This window comes from Panthera uncia (assembly GCF_023721935.1).
Source record: "Panthera uncia isolate 11264 chromosome B2 unlocalized genomic scaffold, Puncia_PCG_1.0 HiC_scaffold_25, whole genome shotgun sequence".
Lineage (NCBI taxonomy): Eukaryota > Metazoa > Chordata > Mammalia > Carnivora > Felidae > Panthera > Panthera uncia.
The window spans coordinates 4,726,699-4,751,519 of NW_026057581.1; the positions used below are offsets into that span (position 1 = coordinate 4,726,699).

The 24,821-nt window shown below is 42.0% G+C and overlaps 1 protein-coding gene across 1 annotated transcript in view; it reads left to right on the plus strand.

Annotated features, from left to right (window-relative positions):
- Positions 1-747: 747 nt before the first annotated feature.
- GPLD1 (glycosylphosphatidylinositol specific phospholipase D1) overlaps positions 748-24,821 on the plus strand; it is a 68,041-nt gene continuing 43,967 nt past the window's right edge. The window contains exons 1-7 of the mRNA XM_049654852.1: positions 748-1,113; positions 3,916-3,971; positions 15,742-15,820; positions 18,926-19,023; positions 19,453-19,563; positions 21,175-21,223; positions 22,171-22,225. Of these exons, the coding sequence (XP_049510809.1) occupies positions 1,017-1,113; positions 3,916-3,971; positions 15,742-15,820; positions 18,926-19,023; positions 19,453-19,563; positions 21,175-21,223; positions 22,171-22,225 (545 nt within the window). The 5' untranslated portion in view covers positions 748-1,016. The remainder of the gene's footprint in view (positions 1,114-3,915; positions 3,972-15,741; positions 15,821-18,925; positions 19,024-19,452; positions 19,564-21,174; positions 21,224-22,170; positions 22,226-24,821) is intronic.

Genomic DNA, 24,821 nt, shown 5'->3' on the forward strand with positions numbered 1-24,821 from the left:
TTTCTGAATTCTTGTTTCCCAGTCTTAAATCGGTCCCACGTCTCCCGCCCCCGGTGGAATCGATATCTTTTCTTGGGGTGCAGGAATCTGACCGTGCAACAGGCTCGAGATAAGCCCCATAAGAGCGACCAGAAGTGGAGAGACCAGGAGTGGTTGCTGTTGTGTAATCCCCTTGCGGGTGTTGGTATCTGTTGCCAAATACTGAAAGAGAAGCTGGTGCCAGCTGTTTGTCATAAAAGCTTTCCCAGCACTTGTGGCTTGGGAGGCCAAGGACGCAGGGCACCTGATACGCGTGTGGAAACGATGCCTGAGAGATCAGCCCTTGTGAGGGGATGTTGACTGTCCATATAGACAGGTGAGTCAGTCAGTCTGTCTCTGTGTCTGTGTCTCTCTCTCTCTCTCTCTCTCTCTCTCTTTCTCTCTTTCTCTCTTTCTCTCTTTCTCTCTTTCTCTCTTTCTTTAAGAAAGCAAAGAGGGGCGCCTGGGTGGCTTGGTCGGTTAAGCGTCCGACTTCGGCTCAGGTCACGATCTCGCGGTCGGTGGGTTCGAGCCCCACGTCGGGCTCTGTGCTGACAGCTCAGAGCCTGGAGCCTGTTTCAGATTCTGTGTCTCCCTCTCTCTGTGACCCTCCCCCGTTCATGCTCTGTCTCGCTCTGTCTCAAAAATAAATAAACGTTAAAAAAAAAAAAAAAGAATATTTGGAGAAAAACTTTGCTAGTGTCACCATACAAATTTCGTGTTAAAAAAATCCAGAGACCCCAGGTCAGAAAGTGGCAATGCTTCAACCCCAGGACATTCACATTTAGGTTGATGGCTTTTTTTTTCCCCCCCTCCTAGGTGGAGTCTGTTTGCTGTTCTGGTGAAGTTAAACAGTAGTTAAACAGTTTGCTGGGCAGTGTTATTATTTTGAAACGACGCCGGGCTTCCCGTGTCGGTGACCCGCTTAGAGGGAAAGCAGGGAGCCTGGGCCTGGATTTCAGACACATCGTGTCACCGGAGTGGTGAGGAACGAGGGCATGTCCGCGTGCAGGTTCTGGCCCGGGCTGCTGATCACACTGGGCTCCCTGTGTCCAAGAGGTTCACCATGTGGCATCTCCACGCACGTAGAAATAGGTAAGTGCCGGCACCTTGCTGTGCGATTAGGACTCTAAGTCCGTCTAAAGGCGTTGAGGAAGAGATGTACGGTTGGTCCTGTGTATTGATAACAAGTTCCCCCGGTTGCAGCCAGCAGCCAGGGGGTGGAGAGCGGTGGGCCGTGACCCGAGTCAGGGGTGGGCAGGAAGCCTGGCAACGATGCATCTTTGATGATACGGTCCCTGGCTGTTGCTCTGGGTGGGCAGACAAACTGGATGAGCTGGGGGCTGCCCAGAAGCAGAACATCTGATCGAATGCAGAGAGGAGAAAGATGCATGGAACCATGGAATTCTGTAAGAGTGAGGAAGATATTTTTGTTGTTTTGTATTTCCAAGTGTGCGGAAAGGCCACTTGTGGCCCCAAGAGTCTATCCCCCAAGTCAAGGGGTTGGCATCAGGGAGGAAAAGGATGCGAGGGAGCTTGGCCACCGGCATTAGAGGTGCCCAGGATGAGGACAGCAGCCGGGAAGGACCGGCTACAGGCAGAGTATCGGATATTGGTGCACGGTACATTCAGTTCTCATATGAAGGGCATTTGTACTATTTTTTAACTCCTGGAAAAAGTCAGCCAATTTATAATCTAAGCAGATGGGATTATATTCTGTAACAATTTTCGGATTAATGTCAGTTAATACCCGATGTCTGGGTTTACTTTTAGATAAAAACAATAATATTTTCTAGTTAGACCACTTCCAGAAGGTACAAAGCAGAACAACATTACAAATAAAGTGTGAAAACTTATCAGTGCAGGATAGACCTAGGTATTGAGTTCTAGCGCCCAAGAGCCTATGATCACAGAATTTTGCTGTCTGGAAGGGCAGTAGAGGTCACTGAGACCAGTCCCTGCGGTTCACGTACAAGGACCTGGATGTAGAAGAATCTCCCAGCTAGCTCGTTAGTGGGCTGGCCTAGGACCGCCTGTCCTGACAGCCAGTCCAGCATTCTTTCCAAAAACATTTATTGCTAGCGAGAGTCAGGAAACAACAGAAAAGAGAATTAGACCGAGGTTCTAATACCAGCTCTGTAAACTAAGTACGTGCCACAAGAACAGTTCATTTCCTCTCTGTTCCTCTCCTGTAGAATAAGGAAGCCAAACTTGCCAATGAATTTGAAAAGTATTTTCCCAGTGTAAGTTCTGTGAAACTGAAATTGGCTACAACCATAAATGGGCTGAAAGAGAACAAGTATAAGTAGAAATACTGAAGAATTCAATCCTTAGAATTTAAACACAGATGAAATATAAAATTAAAAAAATCAGATAATTGCTTGCTATTTTTTAGCCTGTGACAAAGATCCTAATAGATTAATATATACTAAATATATATTAAATGTAGTATATTAATATAAAACTTTGAGCATAATTGAAGACCACTCCTAACCTGTACAGGTTTTGAGGGTTAAAAAAAAATTTTAATGTTTATTTTTGAGAGAGAGAGAGAGAAAGACAGCAAGCAGAGGAGGGACAAAGAGAGGGAGACACAGAATCCAAAGCAGGCTCCAGGCTCTGAGCTGTCAGCACAAACCACAAACCCACGAACCAGGAGATCATGACCTGAGCCGAAGTTGGACGCTCAACAGGCTGAGCCACACAGGCGCCCCAGATTTTGAAGATTTTTATGTAAAAGACAAAACTCCGACATTTACTAATTGGAGGGTTTTATAAATGTCTTGGTTCCTATTTTCACTTCTTCTATAAAGCCTGTGTGGAAGGTTGACATTCAGGCGAGTTAATTAGATTTGGCCTCATTCAGTGGTTTGGATTTGTAAATCACTGGAATCTTCTACACAGGTCGTTTGTGTGGGCTGTGAGCTTGTATCGTATAGTATTAATGCTTCTAGTAGTGGCTGTGTTTTTGTATGGATTATAAAACTGGATGTGATGCACAATAAAAAAATAAGGTATCACCCTTGGAAGTGACTTTGCAAGGCATGTTCATCTTCTAGATTCTAAGAAGATTCAGGGTGTGGGTGTGTGGGCGTGTGGGTGGAGCAGGTGACCTGAGATTTTTTTTTTTTTTTTTTGGTCCATCTAATTGATGGAAAAAAAATTGAGAGTCATTGATTCATTCCATGCTTTTGGCCATGTATCATATTTCCTGCTTAGGCTTATTTATCTCAGTGGGTTGTTGAGGCAAAATACAATGATGACACCTTCTGTTTACTGAGCTCCTAGTGTGTATCAGCCGTTGTGCTCATCACACAGCATTTATTTTGTGTGACTCTCTCAACGAACCTGTAAGGTGGGTATTATTTGCTTAATTTTACTTAGGAGGGAACTGCTACCTAGCCTAGCCTGGTCTATAGTGCTACCTAAGTAGAAAGTTCAGGGGCGCCTGGGTGGCGCAGTCGGTTAAGCGTCCGGCTTCAGCCAGGTCACGATCTCGCGGTCCGTGAGTTCGAGCCCCGCGTCAGGCTTCGGGCTGACGGCTCGGAGCCTGGAGCCTGTTTCCGATTCTGTGTCTCCCTCTCTCTCTGCCCCTCCCCCGTTCATGCTCTGTCTCTCTCTGTCCCAAAAATAAATAAAAAACGTTGGAAAAAAAAAATTTAAAAAAGAAAAAAAAAAAAAGAAAGTTCAAATCCCCGTGCGGATTTGATCTGTAGTTTAACAAAATAAACATCATAAGAATCTTATGCCTGATGAAAATTACTAGTGCGTACACACTTAATTTCCATTTCCCACTTCCTTGACAGCTACAATGACAAAATTACATCTTCCTTTAAAAATATCTCGAGTAAGTTCTGTTTTCAGTTACAGTTGAATTTCATTGATTTAATATTTCAGGACACAGAGCTCTGGAGTTTCTCCACCTTCAAGATGGGAGAATTAACTACAAAGAGGTATAACGTTTACTTTTTCTCTCGCTCGTTAACTTTCTTCCATCGGTGCCAAAAAACCTTAATGACAAATCATAATATGAGAAACGGAGAAAGAATGGTCTAAAAATGGTGCGTCTTCCTGTTTTTACAAAGAGAAGCCACACCTGAGATAAAATATTTTTCACCTCCTGACTGTCTGTTGTATAAAAATTGCATCCGTACAAGGAGCAGGAAGGATTTCTTCAGAAGTCCATGTTGAGAGGCTCTTCTGACGTCTCCTCCTACTGTATTCTTCATAGGACCATCTGGTGGCTTCTCTGGACCTGTCCTCAAATCGACTGCGCCCGTTCTGACCCTATACACTATTGCTAGTTCTATAGCTAAACAGTGTGCTGTGACAGAGGATTAAGTACTTCCATTTGATAAGAGTGGTTAACATTTGCTCCTGATGTCAGGATTGGATCCAATTATTGCCAGTAAGTCCCGATAATTCAGTATGGAAAGCAGGATGGTAACATAACTGAAATCTGTCATATCTTCATACCTCGTTTAGACGTTAGTTTCGACTTTCTTGACACTTCAACAGCAGTTGGTTATCCTCATTGACCCTGCAGGAAAGCAGCCAGGCAAGAGGGGAAGGAGGAAGACTGCCTAATTGATCATGCAAACGATCAATCCTGAGTGTGTACAGAGCGATTTCTCTAGTAGAAATATTCGTGCTTGCGTCACTAACTTAATTTGAAACGTGAACTGGACACCGATCCTTCCCCTCCGCATCCGCCCTGATGCAAAGAGTGATGTCGTCATCAGAAATGACTAAGTGCCCTGAGTGCTTACCCTTCAGCTTTCAATTTATGAAGATCGGGATTACTTCACCTTTTCTGATACTATCCAATCCCTTTCCTTGATCTATTTTATATCTCTCTGTATGTGGGAATTGTTGTAGTATCATTTTCTCCCTATTCAAAACCTGCTCTTCGGTAACTTCTGGACTCAATGGTACAGTTTGGTGAAATGATTCAGAAGGAAGTGGCCTGAAGGATGCCAGCTGTGTGCCTAGACCGTCCCCCACAGGCTGGAGATCTAGGGGCAGGCTCTGTGGAGTTTTGTTGGTTCTGGGGTTATCTTTTGTTAATATATTTTCTCTTTAAAGATTTGACTTACACAAAAAGAATAATGCATCAAGTGGAGAAAATCAGTTCATTAATTTATAAGAACTGTAAAAACAGCAAACCGACCTCACACTGGGTGTCATTATTGCCCTGATACTTTTTTCCCATTGTTTTCTTATTACTAAAATGTGGCTGATCTATAACGCTACATTACATATGTACAGCATCGCGATTCGACAATTCTATACCTTACTCAATGCTCACCGCGCTAAGTGTGGTCACCACCCGTCCCCATGCATTACTACGATATTGTTGACTGTATCTCCTGTGCTGTACTTTTCATTTCCATGTCTTATAACTGGAAGTTTGTACCGCTTAATCGCCTTCACCTATTTTGCTGATCCCCTCCCATCCGTGACCTTCTCCCTGGCAGCCACCAGTTTCTTTGTATTTAAGAGTCTGTTTGTTCATGTGTTTCTTACATTTCCATCTAAGTGGAATCGTGCTATTTGTCTTTCTCTGACTTATTTCATTTAGCACAATACCGTGGAGTCTACCCATGTTATCCCAGATTTCAAGATTTTATTCTTTCTTTTTGGCTGAGTAATATTCGTGTGTGTGTGTGTGTGTGTAATCACCTCTCCTTTATCCATTCACATATCTATAGACACTTGGGTTGCTTTTATAGTTTGGCTCTTGTAAATAATGCAGTAAACATAGGGCTGCATACATCGTTTTGAATCATTGTTTTCATTTGCGGAGGGGGCGGGTGGTAAATACCCAGTAGCAGAATTACTGGGTCATATAGTAATACTATTTTTAATTTTTTGAGGAAACCCCATACTGTTCTCCACAGTGGCCGCACCAATGTACGTTCCCACCAACAGTGCACAAGGGTTCCTTTTTCTCCACATCCTTGCCAACACTTGCTGTTTTCTTGCCTTTTTGACTAGCTGTTCTGACAGGTGGGAGGTGATATCATTGTGGCTTTGATTTGCATTTCCCTGTGATTAGTAACATTGAACATTTTTTCATCTGTGTATTGGTTATTTGTAGGTCTTCTTTTGAAAAATGTCTTTTCAAGTCCTCTGCCTATTTTTTAATGGGATTGTTTGGTGTTTTGTTTTGGTGTTGAGTTGTGTCAGTTCTTTATGTTGTTTAGATATTAACCTTTAATGGGATGCATCATTTGAAAATATCTTCTTCCATTCAGTAAGTTACTTTGTTGTTTTATTGAGTTCTTTTGTGTGTTTCTTGTCTGTGTGTGTGTGTGTGTGTGCGCGCGCACGCAAAATCTTTTTTTGTTTTGGTGTAGTTTCAATGGTTTCTGTTTGCTTTTGCTTCCTTTGCCCAAGGAGAATTATCCATGATTATGTTGCTAAGGCCAATGCCCAAGAGATTACTACCTATGTTTTCTTCTAGGATTTTTATGGTTTCAGCTCTCCTACTTAGGTCTTTAATCTTTTTGGAGTTTATTTTTGTGTATGGTGTAAGAAAGTGGCCCGGTTTCATTCTTTGGCACATAGCTGTCCAGTTTTCCCAGTACCATTTGTTGAAGAGACCGTCTTTTTCTCACTGTATATTTTGACTCTTTTGTCATAGAGAAATGGACCATATATGTGTGGGTTTGTTTCTGGGCTCTCTATTCTGATCCGTTGACCTATGTGTCTGTTTCTGTGCAAGTACCTTTCTGTGCTGATTACTACAGCTTTGTAGTGTAGCTTGAAATCTGGATACACTCCAAGATTCCTCCAGCTTTGTTCTCCTTCCTCAAGATTGCGTTGGCTGTTTGAGGCCTTTTGTGGTTTCACACAAATTTTAGGATTGTTTGCTTTAGTTCTGTGAAAAATGCCATAGGTATTTTGATAGTGATTGCATTAAATCTGAAGATTGCTTTGGGTAATATGGACATTTTAACATTATTAATCCTTCCAATCCATGAGCACGGAATATCTTTCCATTTCTGTCCTATTTAATCTCTTTCATCAATGTCTTATAGTTTTCAGAGTATAGGCCTTTCACTTCCTTGGTTAAGTTTATTCCTAGATATTTTGTTCCTTGTGGTGCAATCATAAATTAGATTGTTTTCTCAGTTTTTCTTTTTGCTACTTCATGATTCACATGTAGAAATGCTACAGATTTCTGCATATTAATTTTGTATCCTATAACATTACTGAATTCCTTTAATAGTTTTTCTTTTTCTTTTTTTTTTTTTTTTTGGAGTCCTCAGGGTTTTCTATATACAATATCCTATCATCTGCAAATGGTGACAGTTTTACTTCTTTCTTACCAGTTTGGATACTTTTATTTCTTGTCTCATAGCTGCATCTAGAACTTTCAGTACTATGGTGAATAAATGTGGTAAGAGAGGACATCCTCGTCTTGTTCCTGAGTATGATGTTGGCTGTGGGTTTGTTGTACAAGGTCTTTATTATGTTCCCTCTACGTCCACTGTGCTGAGAGTTTTTATCATAAACAAATGTTGTATTTTGTCAAATGCTTTTTCTGGATCTCTTGAGATGATCATATGGTTTCAATCCTTTTGGTTAATGTGACCTATTACATTGGTTTGAGAATATTGAACCACTTTTGAATCCTAGGAATAAATCCCATTTGATCATGATGAATGATCCTTTTAACATGTTATTGAATTTGGTTTGTTAATATGGGTTGAGGACTTTTGTGTCTGGGTTCATCAGAGATGCTGGCCTGTAGTTCTCTTAGTAGTGTCTTTGCTTTTGGTATCAGGGTAAAGTTGGCCTCATAGAATGAATTTAGAGATTTACCTTTCTCTTCTACTTTTTGGAATAGTTTGAGAAGAATAAGTATTAACTCTTCTTTAAATGTTTGGTAGAGTACACTTGTGAAGCCATCCAGTCCTGGAATTTTGTTTGGGAGTTTTTTGATTACAGATTTAGTTTTGTTACTAATAATTGGTCTGTTCAAAATTTCTATTTCTTCTTGACTCAATTTTGGAAGACTGTTTCTATGAATTTTTCTATTCTAGTTTCTCCAATTTGTTATATAATTTTCATAGTATTTTATAATTCTTTGTATTTCTATGGTGTTGGCTATTTCTCCTTCATTTCTTATTTTACTCATTGAGTACTTGTCTTTGTTGATGAGTCTGGTTAAAGGTTTATTAATTCTGTTTTATCTTTTCTAAGAACTAGCTCTTGGTTTCATTGATTTATTTTTTCAGTTATTTTGGTTCTAATCTTTACTATCTCCTTCTACTAACTTTGGTCTCTATCTGTCCTTTTTCTAGTTCGTTTAGGGGTATGGTTTGATGCTTCATTTGAGATTTTTCTTGTTTCTTATAGTAGGCCTATACTGCTATAAACTTCCCACTTAGAACTGCTATAAACTTTGCACCCCAAAGATTTCTTCCTTTTTAACAATTTTTTTTTAATATTCATTCATTTTTGGGAGTGAGCGAGACCAAGCATGAGCAGGGGAGGGGCAGAGAGAGAGGGAGACACAGAATCGGAAGCAGGCTCCAGGCTCCGAGCTGTCTGCAGAGCCTGACGCGGGGCTGGAACTTAGAGTGCGAGATCATGACCTGAGCCGAAGTCAGACGCTCAACCAACTGAGCTACCCAGGTGCCCCAGATTTCTTCAAGTAGGCTCCATACCCAATGTGGGGCTTGAACTCATTGACCCTGAGATCAAGAGTGGCACTCTCCACTGACTGAGCCAGCTAGGGGCTCCCCACAAAGATTTTCAGTCATTATGTTTCCATTATGTATATTTCCATATGTATTTTTTAATTTCTTCTTTGATTTTGTCATTGACCCATTGGTTGTTCACTAGCATGTTGTGGGGTCTCCATGTGTTTTTTCCCCCCTAGTTTTTCTTATAATCTCTAATTTCACACTGTTACGGTTGGACTTATTATATGTATTTATGTTCTATAAGAATACAGAATGTGGTGTTTTAACCATGAAATCATAGCAACAGTAGTTATTTGCTTGGTTGTTGTCCTTTTTGTCCTGCTTCCTTCTACCTGCCCATAGAAGAGGTTTTTTCTTTTCCAATGAGAGAACTGATAGATGCTCACCATAGAGAAAAATTGTGAGACGACCTGCATTAACACTTGGCTTTATATCATTCTAGGTGTCATCTCTTTCATTTATTAGCACAACCCCCACCCCACCCCACCCCACCAAATTACGCTCTGCACACTGCACCTTGTTATTTTTCATTTAATATATTGGTGATGTCTTTCCATGTCAGTAGAGAACTTCAGAATCACTGAGAACAAATACATATTTTTCTGTTATCCATAATGCACCATCATTAAATCAACCAGTTCTATATTTTAACTTTTCATTTGGAAGTAATTAAAGACCAATAGAAAAGCTGGAAAATTAGGCAATTCATTTATGCCCTTTACCCAGTTTCCCTAATTGTTGACAACTTATATTTCCTTTTTTTATCCTTTGTGTTGTCAACCAAGGAAAGGAGGTGGAACTGAAAAGGAACAAAGGTCTTTATTTGGGTCTCAGAATTGCAATTGGGAGGGTACAGATTCTAGAATAACCAGAAAAGTGTGCTGCTTGTTCAGGGAAACCAAGGAGTGTTTGAGGAAAAAAGGAAGGGGTGATTCCATGATTTAGATAAAGGAGAGAAGGAAAAACCCTGCTAATTTGGTGCTGACCAGTTGAACAATTTCTGATGACTATCTTCTTGATTATTGGTGTTATCAATTAAAACTGTCCTCCTAGGGGTGCCTGGATGGCTCAGTCGGTTGAGTGGCCGACTTCGGCTCAGGTCATGATCTCACAGTCCGTGAGTTCGAGCCCCGCGTCGGGCTCTGTGCTGACTGCTCAGAGCCTGGAGCCTGTTTCAGATTCTGTGTCTCCCTCTCTCTCTGCCCCTCCCCTGTTCATGCTCTGTCTCTCTCTGTCTCAAGAATAAATAAACGTTACAAAAAAAAAATTAAAAAAAAAAACTGTCCTCCTATGTATTAATTAACTTTGCTGTCCTGTTGAAATTTTATGAGCAACTGCTTGTCAAATAGTTGCTGCTTGTGGCCCAGTTCAAGAGTTCATTCATTGGACAGGAAAATGGAATCTTTCATGTCCAGAGACTTCATCCAATTCCACATTATTTATACATATTGATTTCTTCCCCCCTGAACCATTGGAGAGTAAGTTGTTGATGGGATACCCATTATCCTTTAACACATCATTGTGTATTTCCTGAAAACAAGGATGCTCCTATGTAACCACAGCATAATAATCACAGTCAGGAAATCAACACTGAACAACACTTTGACCCAATCCTCAGGTTTCATTCAAATCTCACCAGTTGTGTCTCAATAATCTTTATGGTTCCAGAACCAATCCAGCACCACGTGACCTACAACAGTTCCTCAGGCCCACCTTGTTTTTCATGACCTTGATATTCTGGAAAGGACAAAGTCCAATAACTCTTTAGAATGCAACTTAATTTGGTTTTGTCTGATGGTTCTCCATGATAGACCCATTGCAGGTTATTTTTTGACAGAAATATCATAGAACATGGAGATGATGCTGTATTCTCATTGGATTGTATCAGAAGGCTCATGATGTCGGGGCACCTAGGTGCCCAGTTCGTTAAGCATAGAACTCTTAACTTCCACTCAGGTCATGATTTCACAGTTTGTGAGATTGAGCCCTGTATCATGCTCTGCGCTGACAGCATGGAGCCTGCTTAGGATTCTGTCTCCCTCTCTCTTTCTGCCCCCGCACCGCTGCTCATGCATGCTCAATCTCTCCAAAAAATAAATAAAAATAAACTTAAAAAAATAACTAGAAAAAAGAAGGCTCACAATGTCAAGTGTACGGTTTCTGGTGATATTAACTTTTATTTCAGCTATTGTATTTTTCGTTTCTAGGATTTCCATTTGGCTGTTCTTCATATATTTCTCTCCTGAGACTGCTTTGGTGGTGGTTGGCGGGGGGGGGGGTTGTTTCAAGTGTGTTTGTGATTGAAGTAGTTTTATGATGGCTGCTTTAAAATATTTGTCAGATAATTATAACATTTCTGCCATCTCAGTGTTGGCCTCCATTGGTTGTCTCTTTTCATACCTTTTGAGATTCTTGGTTCCTGGTTTGATGAGTGATCTTTGATTGAAACCTGGACATTTGGGTATCAGGTTATGAGACTCTGGATCTTACTTGAAACCTATTTTTAAAATTTTTCTTTAAATGTCTATTTATTTTGAGAGAGAGAGCACGAGTGCGGGGTGGGGGCAGAGAGAGAGAGGGAGACACACAATCTGAAACAGGCTCCAGGCTCCAAGCTGTCAGCACAGAGCCCAGTGTGCGGCTTGAACTCATAAATCATGAGATCATGACCTGAGCCCAAGTCAGACGCTTAACTGGCTGAGCCCCCAGGTTTTAGCCCCCCTGAAACCTTCTATTTTAGCTGACTTCGTCCAGCACCACTTTGGGAGGGGTCTGCAGTGAGCGGATACCCACCTCCTAACTCTCCTAACTGCCAACTGGGGGTAGAGGTCAAGGTTCCCCCTGGGGTCTCCACTGATGCCTCCCTGGCTGGGAGGGGTAGAAGTACCTAATACTGCTCCTCACTGTGGCCTCTACAGATGCTGGGGTGTGTGTCATTTGGTGGTGAACATCCTGCTCTCCCCTGGGCCTTTTCTGGTCCCACCCAGTGGGGATGGGGTGAGGTGCCATGTCACTGCCAGTTGGGATTGTATGTCTAGGATCTCCCCATGGTTTCCACTCACCCTGAGGGGTAGGGATGGGAGACAGGACAACACAGATGAAAGTCCTGGGAAAGGTGGGGCCACAGTCTTTTCTGTGTTGTTTGGCTGCAGTAGAGAGGCTGTTGTCTAAAAGTTTTCTGTCTTGCTAGTCTGCCTCTTTGCTGGTCGCATGGTTACAACAGGCTTTTGTTGTGGCTTTCGTTTGTGTGTTTAGTCTATGCTCATAGGAGTTTCTAGTTTTTCTGGTATCCAGTTGGGGACATAAGAGGCCAAAAGAAAATCAAGAAAACTCTCCACGGTATCGTCTTCAGGTCCTGCGTTTCCCCAGCCATCTGCATACTTCCCTCCACCTTCCAGAGGCTTCTAAGTCTCACTTTGTGCACAACATCCCGGGTTCTTAGTTATGTTTAGCAAGAGGGAACAAGAAAAGTGCGTCTCTTCGATCTTCCCGGAAGCAGAAGTCTTAGTGATGTTAATTTTTTGGTAAGATGGGGTCTTTCCATTTTTACACTGGAAACTTAATACGTATTTTTCTACTTTTTCAAAAGGTTTATTTATTTTGAGAGGGGAGGAGAGGATGTGGCAGAGAGAGAGAGAAAGAAAGAAAGAATGAGAATATCCCAGGTAGATTCCACGCCGTCAGTGCAGAGCCTGATGTGGGGCTCAATCCCATGAACCATGAGATCATGACCTGAGCCAACATCAATTGGATGCTCAACCGACTGAGCCATCCAGGCGCCCCAGTATTTTCTAACTAGCAAGTAAATATTTTATGGGGAGAGATATTAAGGTAATGTAAATACCCTGTTTTTCCCATCGGTTTTAGCATCCATTGATAATTCTTGCCTGAAATAATTATGATGGTGGCCAAATTGTTTATCTGATTCCATTATTCTTTCTACGTTTATCGACATTCTAAAGTAGAGCCTTTCCTTCTTCCGCATTCGTATATTTACTTATATCCATATACGTTCGTGGATTTCTTTTTAATGGTTTATATTACATTACTATTGTTTATGTTGAGGCTTCCATTCTCCCAGAGTCTGCCTCTAGTTGGCTTTGGTGTCTATTTATCTGCCTATTTATTTAAAACCATGAGTTCACCCAAAAATATCTCCAGTTATGATCCATCATCACAGGATTCGTTCTAGCCTTCTTATGTCTTATCTGTGACTCCTTTCTCCAACAGTGAGAAGCCTGGCCTTTGTCACTCTTGATACGTGTTCTTACGTGCTCAGTCCCCTTGTTTGTGGCCAGTTTCCTAACCATGTCTGGCAAACCCCTTCAGCCGTGGCACTGCTAGTGGAGTCCGTTTGGCCCAGAAACAAGACAAAACTAAACAGGAAAGACCTATAGGAAGGATTAATATCCTTAATTGCTCATGTATTTCATTGAAATTTCTTGATAGGTATCTTTAGGTTTGGAAACATTCACTTTTGGAGGCTGGTTTTTTTTTTTTTTTTTTTTTTTTTTTTTCCATTTTTGCTAGTTTGGTAGGTGGAAAATGGTATTTTGTTAGAGATTTAATTGGCATTTTAGTGAATTAAGAATGAGGTTAAATATACTTTCAAGGGCTCATCAACTATTTCTAGTACTTATGTGAATCATTTATATCTTCTTGTTTTTCAATTAGGATGTTTATCTTGATGTGGAAAAATGACTTATTAAATATATGAGCCCCCATCATGTATCAAATGATTCTCGTGGTTATTTTTCTCTTAAATTTGCTTCTGGTGCTTTTTACCATGCAAAATGCTTACATTTTGGGGTACTTAAGTGCCCGTTCTGTTCTTTTATGGATTTTGCCTGTATGCTTTGCTTAGAAAGATCATTCCCTCTCTGAGGTTGTGCAATTATTTCCTTAAGTTTGGTCCTAATTTTGTGGCCTCTTGTTTTGCCTTTAACTCTTTAAGTCACCTCGTATTTGTCTGTTGTTATGCCACGCTGGAACCCTCACGGCCACAGGGTTGCGACGACACCATTTGTTGGTTACTCCCCCCCTTTCCTCTTCACTGTATGTTGTGTATGCTTGAGTCTGTTTCTTGACTCTCTTTGATCTCTTTCGATTCCAGGATCCTACTACTTTTATTTCTGTAGCTTAAAAATACATTTTTACGTCTGAAGGACGCATCGTCCCCCACATTTCCCCCCACCCCGCCGGCAGTGTCCTATTTTGCTGACACATTTACTTTTCAAAACTTACTTCAGAATTCTGTTTTAATGTTAAGTAACGGGCTCTCCCTCACCTAGAGTCTTTATCATGTGAAGTAACTAGGACAGTGGCTGACAAGGTAAATATTCAATGAAGGTAACTATTATTTTGCAGTGACAAAAGTCCAACCCGAGCTACCTTTAGAGAACAAGGAGACTTTAGGGGCCCACGTAACTTACAGCCCTGGAGCAGAGCTCCACCCACAGGTCAAGTGGCGGTCTCTCTCCCCGTGGGGGACACGGGCCATCCAGAACTCAGCCTTCAAGCTGAAAATCCCTGAAGGGAAGAGGGTGTCTTCCCCATGGCTCGAGATGAGTCTCGGCGAGGGCTCTAACAGAGCTAGCTTTCATCAAACGTGCATCTCTGAGCCAAACATCGTGGTGGCAGTGGGGATTAGTAAGTCCTTACGGAGAAATTAAGAAGTTTAGGTTGCCAAGCTTTTACTTTGCCCATTTTGGCCATCAGAGTTCATCTGCAGATCACAGAAACCCCTCTGGCTAGCTTCTGCTGAGAGGGGCTCAATGCCCAGGATTGGGGAACTCCGTGCTGACGACGTGTGAGCGCTCGAAGAGCAGGTTCTGGGCTGAGCATCCAGGAAGGGCTCCCAGAACGACACCCGGAACTGGCCTGCTAGGGTCACCTGTGCCTAGTCAAACAGCCACGGCCCCAGTTGCTAGATCCAGATCCAACTGCCTCCTACACAGTCTGGAGAGTAGGAAGCCGCCATCTGGACTATTGGCTCCAGGACCTTGTCACCTCAGCCATGTTCATTACTAGCAAAATAGGTGCTCTGTACTCTACCTGTGAACACCTGGGTCCTTCCGACCTCTGCTGCAAAACCAGGCACTTTCCTGCTAGCTGAAGAAGCAGAGGGGGAGAGGAGGCTCCACCATGGAGTCTGGGAAATGTAGTCTTTGCTTTCTAGCCTCTAGAGACCTCTGGGGCCCCCTGAAGGGGGTCAGAATGGAATGGAGTGAGCTAGTCACCCAAGGAAGACCCCTACCCCCCCAAGCGCAAAAGACATAATCTTACTCTAAAGCACAGGTAGCGGCTATAAACTTGTGTGTACGTAGTCGACCCTTGAACAACACAGGGACTGTGGGGGCGGGGTGGGGGCAATCCCCCAGGCAGTTGAATATCCAAATATAACTTTGACGCCCCAAAAACTTAACTACTAATAGCCTCTTGTTGACCAGAAGCCTTACTGATGAGTCAATTAACACTTACTTTGTATAATATGTATTATATACCGTATTCTTCTAATAAAGCAAGGTAAAGAACCATTGATGAGAAAATACATTAAAGAAAATACACTTAGAGTACTACCTTTAGTGAGAAGAATCTGCGTATAAGTTGATCTGCACAGTCAATCTGTGTTCAAGGGTCAACTGTGTAAATGTATATGTGCGTATATTGTGTGTATGTGCGTATTTTATGTACACGTATGTATGTCTGTATTCCTCTCTTTCACTGATTTTTCACCGGATTATTGAAAATCCTTCTACAAAGCAGTTGGCGAATTAGCCTGGGGGAAATCCCGCTCTGTTGGGTGAACGGAGCAAATAAGTGATTTTTGCTACTCCTTGATCCGCCTGTGTTTGCTAGGACAAGGTTCTCCATTGGAGGGCGTTGTCTTGGATTACGCGTGAGTTTTTATTATCACGTATGCCTGCCCTCCATCCTCCTGTTGTTGGTGGGCCTGTCCCAGGCTGCTGCCCCTTGCCCCTCATCTCTCCGTTTTCCTGCTCCCCAGCTGTTGCTTGAACACCAGGACGCGTATCAGGCGGGAGCCGTGTTTCCTGATGCGTTTTACCCCAGCATCTGCGAAAGAGGTAAGGTGGAGTGTTACAGACCACACGATGTCACCTTCACTTGAGCGGTAGGAATGGCTAGGATTTAAAACACACGACACATTATATTTTCCACTATCGTTGGTTTGCGTTAGCTGCATTTTCTGCGTAACCAAACCTTACCTACTCGAGCACGGAAATTCTGAGAATTTTCACGATCCTGTGCGCCCTTACTTTACTGCTTTGTGGCGGAAGAGAAAACATTTTGAAAGAGATTGAAGGGTCTGGGTTCTTGTTCTGTTAGCATGTGACTTTCAAAAACTCTTGTTGAGTCTGTTTCCACACCTGTAACATAGTAAAAATGCCTGCTTGCCTCTTTACTGGATTTTTGTTGGTGTTAGTGCATATTATTTTGTCAAGTGTTCTGCAGACCTGAGGTGGTGTTATCAGCAAATTGGGCTCATGGGTGTGTCATTCGGAGTCCCCAGTAGTCATGGAAGGTGCTCCCCAGTGGAGTGATTTGGGGTGTTTTATAAGGTGACCATTTACAAAGACAGGGGCACAATATAAGAGAACTGGGGAGGATAGTGCAGGGAGGGGGCAGTTAGTGGACAGGCTGCTGCATGGGGGACCACTTGCTGGGGCCAGACCTTCAGCTGGGGACACAGCCAGTCCCTGTGACCCCACAGCAGGGGAGCTGGGAAAATGAATACCCCCATCTGTCTCTCTCTCTCTCCCTTCTCTTTGATCTCCTCTGTGCTCTCCCCATTGGCCAAACCCAACCCAAGCAAAGCTGGAGGGCAACGAGACCAGTTGAACAGGTCCTAGGGGCACAGGGTGGGGCAGAGAAGGGTGACCGTGGATCTGAGGGACAAATGGAAGACATCCAGTACGCTGGTCATCACGTAAACCATTTTTGGAATCTTGGAGTCATAGCCATTATCCCAATGTTTGGTTGAATACAGTGACGCTCGTAGGGTCAGTGGAATGTTTAGTGCCACACCTGTAGTCATGACCCCAGATAACTAAGCTTTTGTATTTCTCACGTTTGGAAGGTTGGGTTTTTCTTTTTTTTCTTCCGTTTCCTTCTTAGTCTGTTAACTATCCTTTCTTAATCTTGTTACTGTTTTGCCTGCTTGTTACAGCTTTTTTTTTTTTAACCTATTTCCTCTTTAGCCCTTCCCAACACTGTGTTCAGGGAGCTATAATGTCTCGATAATTTAACAGTTCCTTGATCTCTTCCATAAAAAAGAAGTAAAAAGATTTTTTTTTTTTGTCAATTAAATTTGAGAAAACTTGCTTAACTATGTGCCATTTTAAGAGACCAATTAAACACACAGTACTGCAGGCTTTGAGAAGAGTATAAAAGGGGACCCCACTCTCCTGAATTTTCCATTTTTCCCACAGTGGTAGATGCCCTCCCCCAAACAGCACAGACCAATTCATCAGTGAGGTCGCTTAGAATTATAAAATATGGGTGCCTGGGTCAGTTAAGCATGACTTCAGCTCAGGTCATGATCTCATGGTTCATGGGTTTGAGCCCCGAGTCGGGCTCTGCCCTGACAGCTCAGAGCCTGGAGCCCGCTTCGGATTCTGTGTCTCCCTCTCTTTCTGCCCTTCCCCTGCTTGCACTCTGTGTGTCTCTCAAAAAATAAAAAAATAAAAAAATAATAAAATATGTACCAATTATGAGGAATTGGATGCAGACTCCTCTTACTTAGACTTTTATGAAATTTTCCAGATTTCCCCTTGGTCTCACACATACCTACTTCCACAGCACCTGTCTCTTTCGTGTTTAGGGGTTCACTTTTATGGCATCTTTCGAAAGCAAATGTTCTCAAATGCTCAGCTGCCAAAGAAACAGCTTTGTTTTTACACTCCCGTTGCATCACTTTACCTAGTACTGAACAAATCCTGTAACTACAACAATGAGGACCATCCTAGCCAGGAATGGAAGGAACCCTGCCGACTCCTGTAACACAGCTTGGCTGTGGGGACAGGTACCTGCTGGCTGCCACCCCCCCACCCCCACCCCCACCCCCAGGCCCTGGGCGGGCTTTCTTTTGCTTCTGGTCAGATTCCAGAGGGGAACAAAAGACAATTTGGTTAAGGGGAGGTTTGTCAAAAATGGTTACCTCTATACTTAATTTTGGATTTGTACTGAGTTCTGTAAAATAGGAATTATAAGTTTTATCTCTAGGAAAACCATTAGCACAAATCAAATTTCTTAGTTGCAATCTCTCTGAAAATCATTTCCACAAAAACCAATGATCGAAAACTGGTCAGGCTGTTTTTACTTTAGCGACAGTGAAAATACTTGAACTGAGGGACCTAAACTCTGGAGTTTTGGCTTCAGTTGCCCCTCGTGACATTGGACACCCCAGGAAGAATGTGTGGCTTTGGGAGTTTTCGAGTAGATGTCTGGTCCCGTCTTTCTTATCCCCGCTGTGGAAATAAAGGGAATTAAGACACTCAGCTGATGCTTGGGGCCGGTGCCGTTATAAAACAATTGTTGTAAATTAAAATGCTTGAAAGCCTTTGGAGTATATCTACTGTTGTCTTTTGTGCTGGTGGGGTGGACTGTGATGGATGGAGATTGCACACATGCACATATACACCCCACACACACCTATACGCCCCCCTCCCACTGCACCTCCCCTCAAACCACACACCCCTTCTCTCCTTCCCTTTATTATTTGTTTAAAATTATTTTGTTTTGAGGGAGGGGCAGAGAGAAAGGGAGAGAGAATCCCAAGCGGGCTCCATCCTGTCAGTGCAGAGCCTGATGTGGGGCTCGATCTCACAAACCGAGCAATCATGACCCGAGCTGAAATCAAGAGTAGGATGCTTAACCAACTGAGCCACCCAGGCGCCCCCTCCTCTCCTTCCCTTTAGAGCGCAGAATTGGAAACCCTTCCAGCTTCCATGGCAGCCCAGGTGATTTCAAGATGCTGTGAGCCAGTTCAGGCTCCTTTCTCTCTCTCTTTGTGCTGGCTCTTCTGTTCTAGAGGCTTCCCCTGAACATCAACAGAAGAAACTAAGAGACTCGGAGGGGAGGAGGAGGAGGGTCGTAGCGGGCAGCAGTGGTGGCAGATTTGGGAATCTCCAGCTTTTAAAGAAAGACTCCTGACACCTTTGTCTCATCAGGGCAATTCCATGATGTGTCTGAGAGCACTCACTGGACCCCATTTCTGAATGCGAGCGTTCATTACATCCGAGAGAACTATCCTCTTCCTTGGGATAAGGTAGGCACGGCCCTCAAGCCAAGAAGAAATTCTCTTCTAGACCCGCCGAGTCCTTTGCTTATGTCTGCATCTACTCCGTTTGTCCCCCGTCCCCACGCCAGGCTCTGGGAGGGCTGCCCCCCACCCCCACCCCCACCCCTGCATACCTTCAATGCCAAACATAGCATGTGGCTAGTTAATATCTGAATAAACCACTTAAAAATGTTTGGGCTATGTCACTTCACTGTTTTGCTCCAAGGGTAATTAATCTGAAATCCGTAAAATATTTTGAAGAGTCCTTTGTGGTTTTTGTAACTGGAAACTACAATGTACCTGCCTCTAATTTTAGTGTTTAAGTCTCAGTAATGAAAATCATACTTATTAAAACTGTTAATAGGATTTGTATAGACAAACCCAAACACCTAGGACTCTAATTCGCTTCTTTGGCAGGACACAGAGAAATTGGTGGCGTTCTTGTTGGGAATCACCTCTCACATGGTGGCTGATGTCAGCTGGCACAGCTTGGGGATCCAGCAAGGGTTCCTCAGGACAATGGCAGCCGTGAGTACCTGTCTTTGGGTTAATGATGCTATGGGAGTGTTTCCCACCCAGGATTAAAAACTCACCCTTTTAGAGGAGAGGAGAACTTGAGATTATTCAGAGGTCATGTCATTTATTTTAAGAATAATTTATTTATTATTTATTCTCAAGCGGGTTAACATACAGTGTAGTCTTGGCTTCAGGAGTAAAACCCAGTGGTTCATCTCTTACATACGACACCCAGTGCTCATCCCAACAAGTGCCCTCCTCAATGCCCATCACCCATTTTCCCCTTTCCCCTGCACCCCACCCCCTCAGTTTGTTCTCTGTATTTAAGAGTCTCTTATGGTTTGCCTCCCTCTGTTTTTATCTCATTTTTCCTTCCATTCCCCTGTGATCATCTGTTAAGTTTCTCAAAATCCACATATGAGTGAAATCATGTGATACCTGTCTTTCTCTGACTCATTTCATTTAGCCTAACGCCCTCCAGTTCCATCCACGTTGTTGCAAATGGCAGGATTTCATTCTTCCTCTTTGCCGAGTAGTATTCCATTGTGTATATAAACCACATCTTCTTTATCCGTTCATCAGTTGAGGAACATTTGGGCTCTTTCCATAATTTGGCTATTGTTTGGAAGCAAGATTTCTTGCCCAAAGCAGGATTTGTTAGATTTCCATCCATTACGATTTATGCCTCTTAATCTTCCTGCTGCCTATACGTTCATCACACAGGCATTAGCCATTCACTAATGTGCACTGAAAACGGCGATAAATGTGATGTTCTGTTTAGTCACAAACAATATTGGGGAAATTTCATGTTTTATTCACGTTGTGTATTAATAAGGATGTGAAGACCTGCCACTTAGTTCTATTTGAAAGTAATGGTTCCGCGTGTTTTTTCTTTTATTAAATTTTCTTTACCTTTTTAAATTAAATTTTTTTGTGTAGTCGATAGGCTGTTACATTAATTTCAGGTGTACAACATAGCAATTGGACGTCTCGGTCCATTATGCCGAGCTCACAAGTGTCACTGCCATCTGTCACCACACAACGCCACTATACTACCATCACTGTGTCCCAATGCTGTACCTTTTATTTCCGTGATTTATCTGTTTAAGTGGAAGCCTGTACCTCCTTCCCCCCTCCCCTTCATCCATTTTGCCCATCTTTTTGAATGTTCTGTATGAAAACGCCATTCCCCAAACTGAAAATGATGATCTTACCTGGTGACTTATTTCTGGAAGTCCCTTCTGGTCACCAGTTGACATTAGTACCATTCTGTGAGAAGCTTATGTTTGGACTCAGTCAAGATTGTGTATATATCCTCTGAGGCGCAAACATTTGCAATAGCTTTATTTACTACCAGACAACAGGTATACAACTCAGCGGCTAATATAGTTTTGAACAAATAAAATAAGTATTTTAATATAATAGATATTTATTAATGTAAAGTAAAATAATAAAATGAAACATGGTTTTGAAAATTGAGTCCATCCATATGTACCCTTAGCATTTCATTTGGTTAGACAGACAGTCACCTTCCCACTACTGGTTTGGCTGTGGGGTAGGGGTTTGGGCTACAGTTTGTGATGTATACATACGCACACATCGGGTGTTCTCTTTCTTTTTCAGGTTGATTTTCATGGCTCTTATTCGGAGGCACATTCGGCTGGTGACTTCGGTACTATTTACACTTGCCAAATTTTCTTTTGCAGTGGTTATATCTCACTTGCTACGGAGTCACTATCTTAACTCTGTATTTTTTCCCCTATTTTGGTAACTTGCTTCTTTCTCCTTAACTGAGACCATTTCATAATGAATTAGAACTGGCCATGTGGTTCCCTTGAGTAAAAATGTAATTTTCATACTCTATGAAATAGGTATTAAGTCACTTTGTGAAACGACTAATAAACAGGCAGGGGTCTAGATAGTAAGTAACGCTTCTGCGAGCGTCCTTGGGCAAAGACGTGCATAGTTCATGTAGGCTTGGTGCATTATCTCTTTCTCATTCGTGTGTGTGTGTGTGTAAAATTCAACTTATACTAAAAAAAAACCCAAATATTTAAAGTAAAATATGTATTTTTTTATCCTATCTTACCAGTACATATACTAACTAGCTATCTTAATAATTCATAGTATCGGTATACTTTAACATAGAAATGTATTTCCGAAAAGTTGCGTATGTGTATTTTTTTATTTAAAAAAATCACATTTCATCATTGACTTGTGTCATAATTTAGAAAAGCTTTACTTTATATCAGGTTGAAACTCCTTACCTAATATCACCTAATATTTCAGCTTTAAAGTGGCATCTTCCATTTTTTCCCATAGTAAATTACCTCCCAATATCCAAAGTAGATGGTGAATGGGGTTTTTAAAGAACTTTCATGGCTTGTCTTTCCTTCAAGTGAAAAACTCTTAACATGGGTATTTTTTCTTAATTCATATGTTTCACTGCCTAAGATATAAAAGATCGCCTTTTTCTTAAAGATATGCCTGTATCTGAAACAACAAACAGAAATGTGTGACGATGTGATAAATAACCTGGGTTATCCAAATTTGTGTTAAGGAAGCATGCTACATCTTGTCTCTGACTGACCAAATGTACATATTTTTCTTGTACCCTAGGAGGAGATGTGTTGAGCCAGTTTGAGTTTAACTTTAATTACCTCGCACGGCACTGGTAAGAGCAAGTACACTCACATATGTGTTCCCTAAATGGCATTGACCCTTCTTATCCCTCTAGAAAATATAAGTGTAAAATTGTAAACCTGTAAATTCTAAAAGGCAAAACTGCAGATTAGAACATTCTAAGTAGATTCTTTAAACTTGTGAATTATACCATGTAAAAATGCATATTTTTAAAAATTTTTAAAATTATTATTGAGAGACAGAGTGAGACAGAGCATGAGCAGGGAAGGGGCAGAGAGAGGAAGACACAGAATCCGAAGCAGCCTCCAGGCTCTGAGCTGTCGGCACAGAGCCTGATGTAGGGCTCGAACTCACGAACCATGAGATCATGACCTGAGCTGAAGTCGGATGCTCAGCCTACTGAGCCACCCCGGGTGCCCCTAAAAATGCATAATTTATATATATATAAAAAAAAAAGATGATGTACACCTGTGCATCTACCACTCAGCTTAAGAAATGGAGCCTTACTGGAATCTTACAAGTTCCTTGCCCTCCCTCCTCAACTTCTCTCCCACTGGGGTAACCACTACTGTGGGTTTCCTGTTAATCATTTTGTTGCTTTTCTCTATAGTCTAAAACACAGGGATGTGTCCATATACAAAATAGTACATTTTTTAAGTTTTTAAAAAAATGTTTATATTTGAGAGACAGAGACAGAGCATGAATGGGGAAGAGGCAGAGAGAGAGAGAGAGAGGGAGACACAGAATCCGAAGCAGGATCCGGGCTCCGAGCTGTCAGCACAGAGCCCGACGCAGAACTCCAACCCACAAGCTGAGAGATCATGACCTGAGGCGAAGTCGGACGCTTAGCCGACTGAGCCACCCAGGCGCCCCAGTAGTACACGGTTTTAAACTTTAGATAAATAGAATCGTATAGCATGTATTCCTCAAATTTTGTTTGTTTCTGTTTCTGAGATACAGTCACATGGATGTGTTTGGTGGTAGTTCGTTCATTTTTCACCACTACGTGGTATCCATTTCATGGGCAGAGCAGGTGAATTACTCTGTTCTCACGTGGATGGATACGTAAGCCATAGGGAGTGTTTTTGCTTCACACATCGCGTTGCCATGAACGTTTCTGTACATACACCAGAGAGGAACCTCTCTCATAATCACCACTAGACATGGAATTGGTGGGTCGTAGGGCATGTGCATGTTTAACTCCACTAAGCAAGCCCAGACTTTCAGAAAGGTCTTCCCAATTTCTGCTCTCCGCAGTTTTATATGGTAGTTATATGTATTTTTTTTCTTTTGACGTTTACATTTTCTCCAATGCTGGGTACTGTCCAACTTGAAAATAACCTGTTCGGTGTGTGATGGTACCTCATTAAAGTTTTAATTTGCATTTCCCAGATGACTAATAATGAGGTTGAACGTTCTTTCATATTTGATTGTTCGTGTTTGATAGTAAGTGAAAATCCGATTTGGTGTTTGGCCTATTTTTCTGTTGGTTTGCTTATCCTTTTTGCTTGTTTCTGAGTGTTCTTTGCATATTAGGGCTCCTAATGTTTGGTCCGTTTATCATTATTTGTTACAAATATCTTTTTACGGTGTGCGGCATGTCTTTTTACTTATGATGTGTTTCAATAAGCTGAACTTAATTTTGACCTACAGTAATTGAATATATCGGTCTTTTCCTTTGTAATTTGTACTTGTGATGTCTTATTTAAGAAATCCATGGGGCGCCTGGGTGGCGCAGTCGGTTAAGCGTCCGGCTTTAGCCAGGTCACGATCTCGCGGTCCGTGAGTTCGAGCCCCGTGTCAGGCTCTGGGCTGATGGCTCGGAGCCTGGAGCCTGTTTCCGATTCTGTGTCTCCCTCTCTCTCTGCCCCTCCCCTGTTCATGCTCTGTCTCTCTCTGTCCCAAAAATAAATAAAAAACGTTGAAAAAAAAAATTAAAAAAAAAAAAAAAAAAAAAAAAAAGAAATCCTTCCCTACTTGAGGGCGTGAGATTATTCTCCTACTTAGCCTTCACGAGCTTTTATAGTTTTATTTTTTAAGCTTTGCCTTTCATCTACCTGGAGTTAATCTTTTGTATATTCTGAGATAAAATCTGATTTTCTTTCTTTCTGGAGACAGAACTGATCGTCTCCAGATCAGGGCACTTATCCATAGCCTCCCCTTTCCTCACTGGTCTGTAATGCCCTCTCTGACATAAATTAAATTCCAGATGTATTTGGGTCCATTTCTGGGCTTTCTGTTTTGTTCTATTGATCTAATTGTCCGCGAGCAATACTGATTTTGAAAAATTACAGTGACTTTATAACACATCTTGATGTGGTAGGGCTGGTCTCTCAGCCTGTCCTTTTTCTTCAGACATACCTTGCGTATTCTTTTGCCTTGGCTCTTTCAAGTCAAGTGATAGGAGCAAGTTGCCATGTTCTGAGAAAAATCTTGTTGGAATTTTTATTAGAATTTTATTGAATCTAGAGCTCCATCGGAAGAGAATTTACAGCTTTGCAATATTGAGTCTTCTTATCCGTAAATCTGTTATATAGTTTATTTAACTCTTCTTTAATGACTTTAAAGTTTCACAAGTTTTTTTGTTTTTTTGTTTTTTTTTTTTTTTTTGGGACAGAGAGGACAGA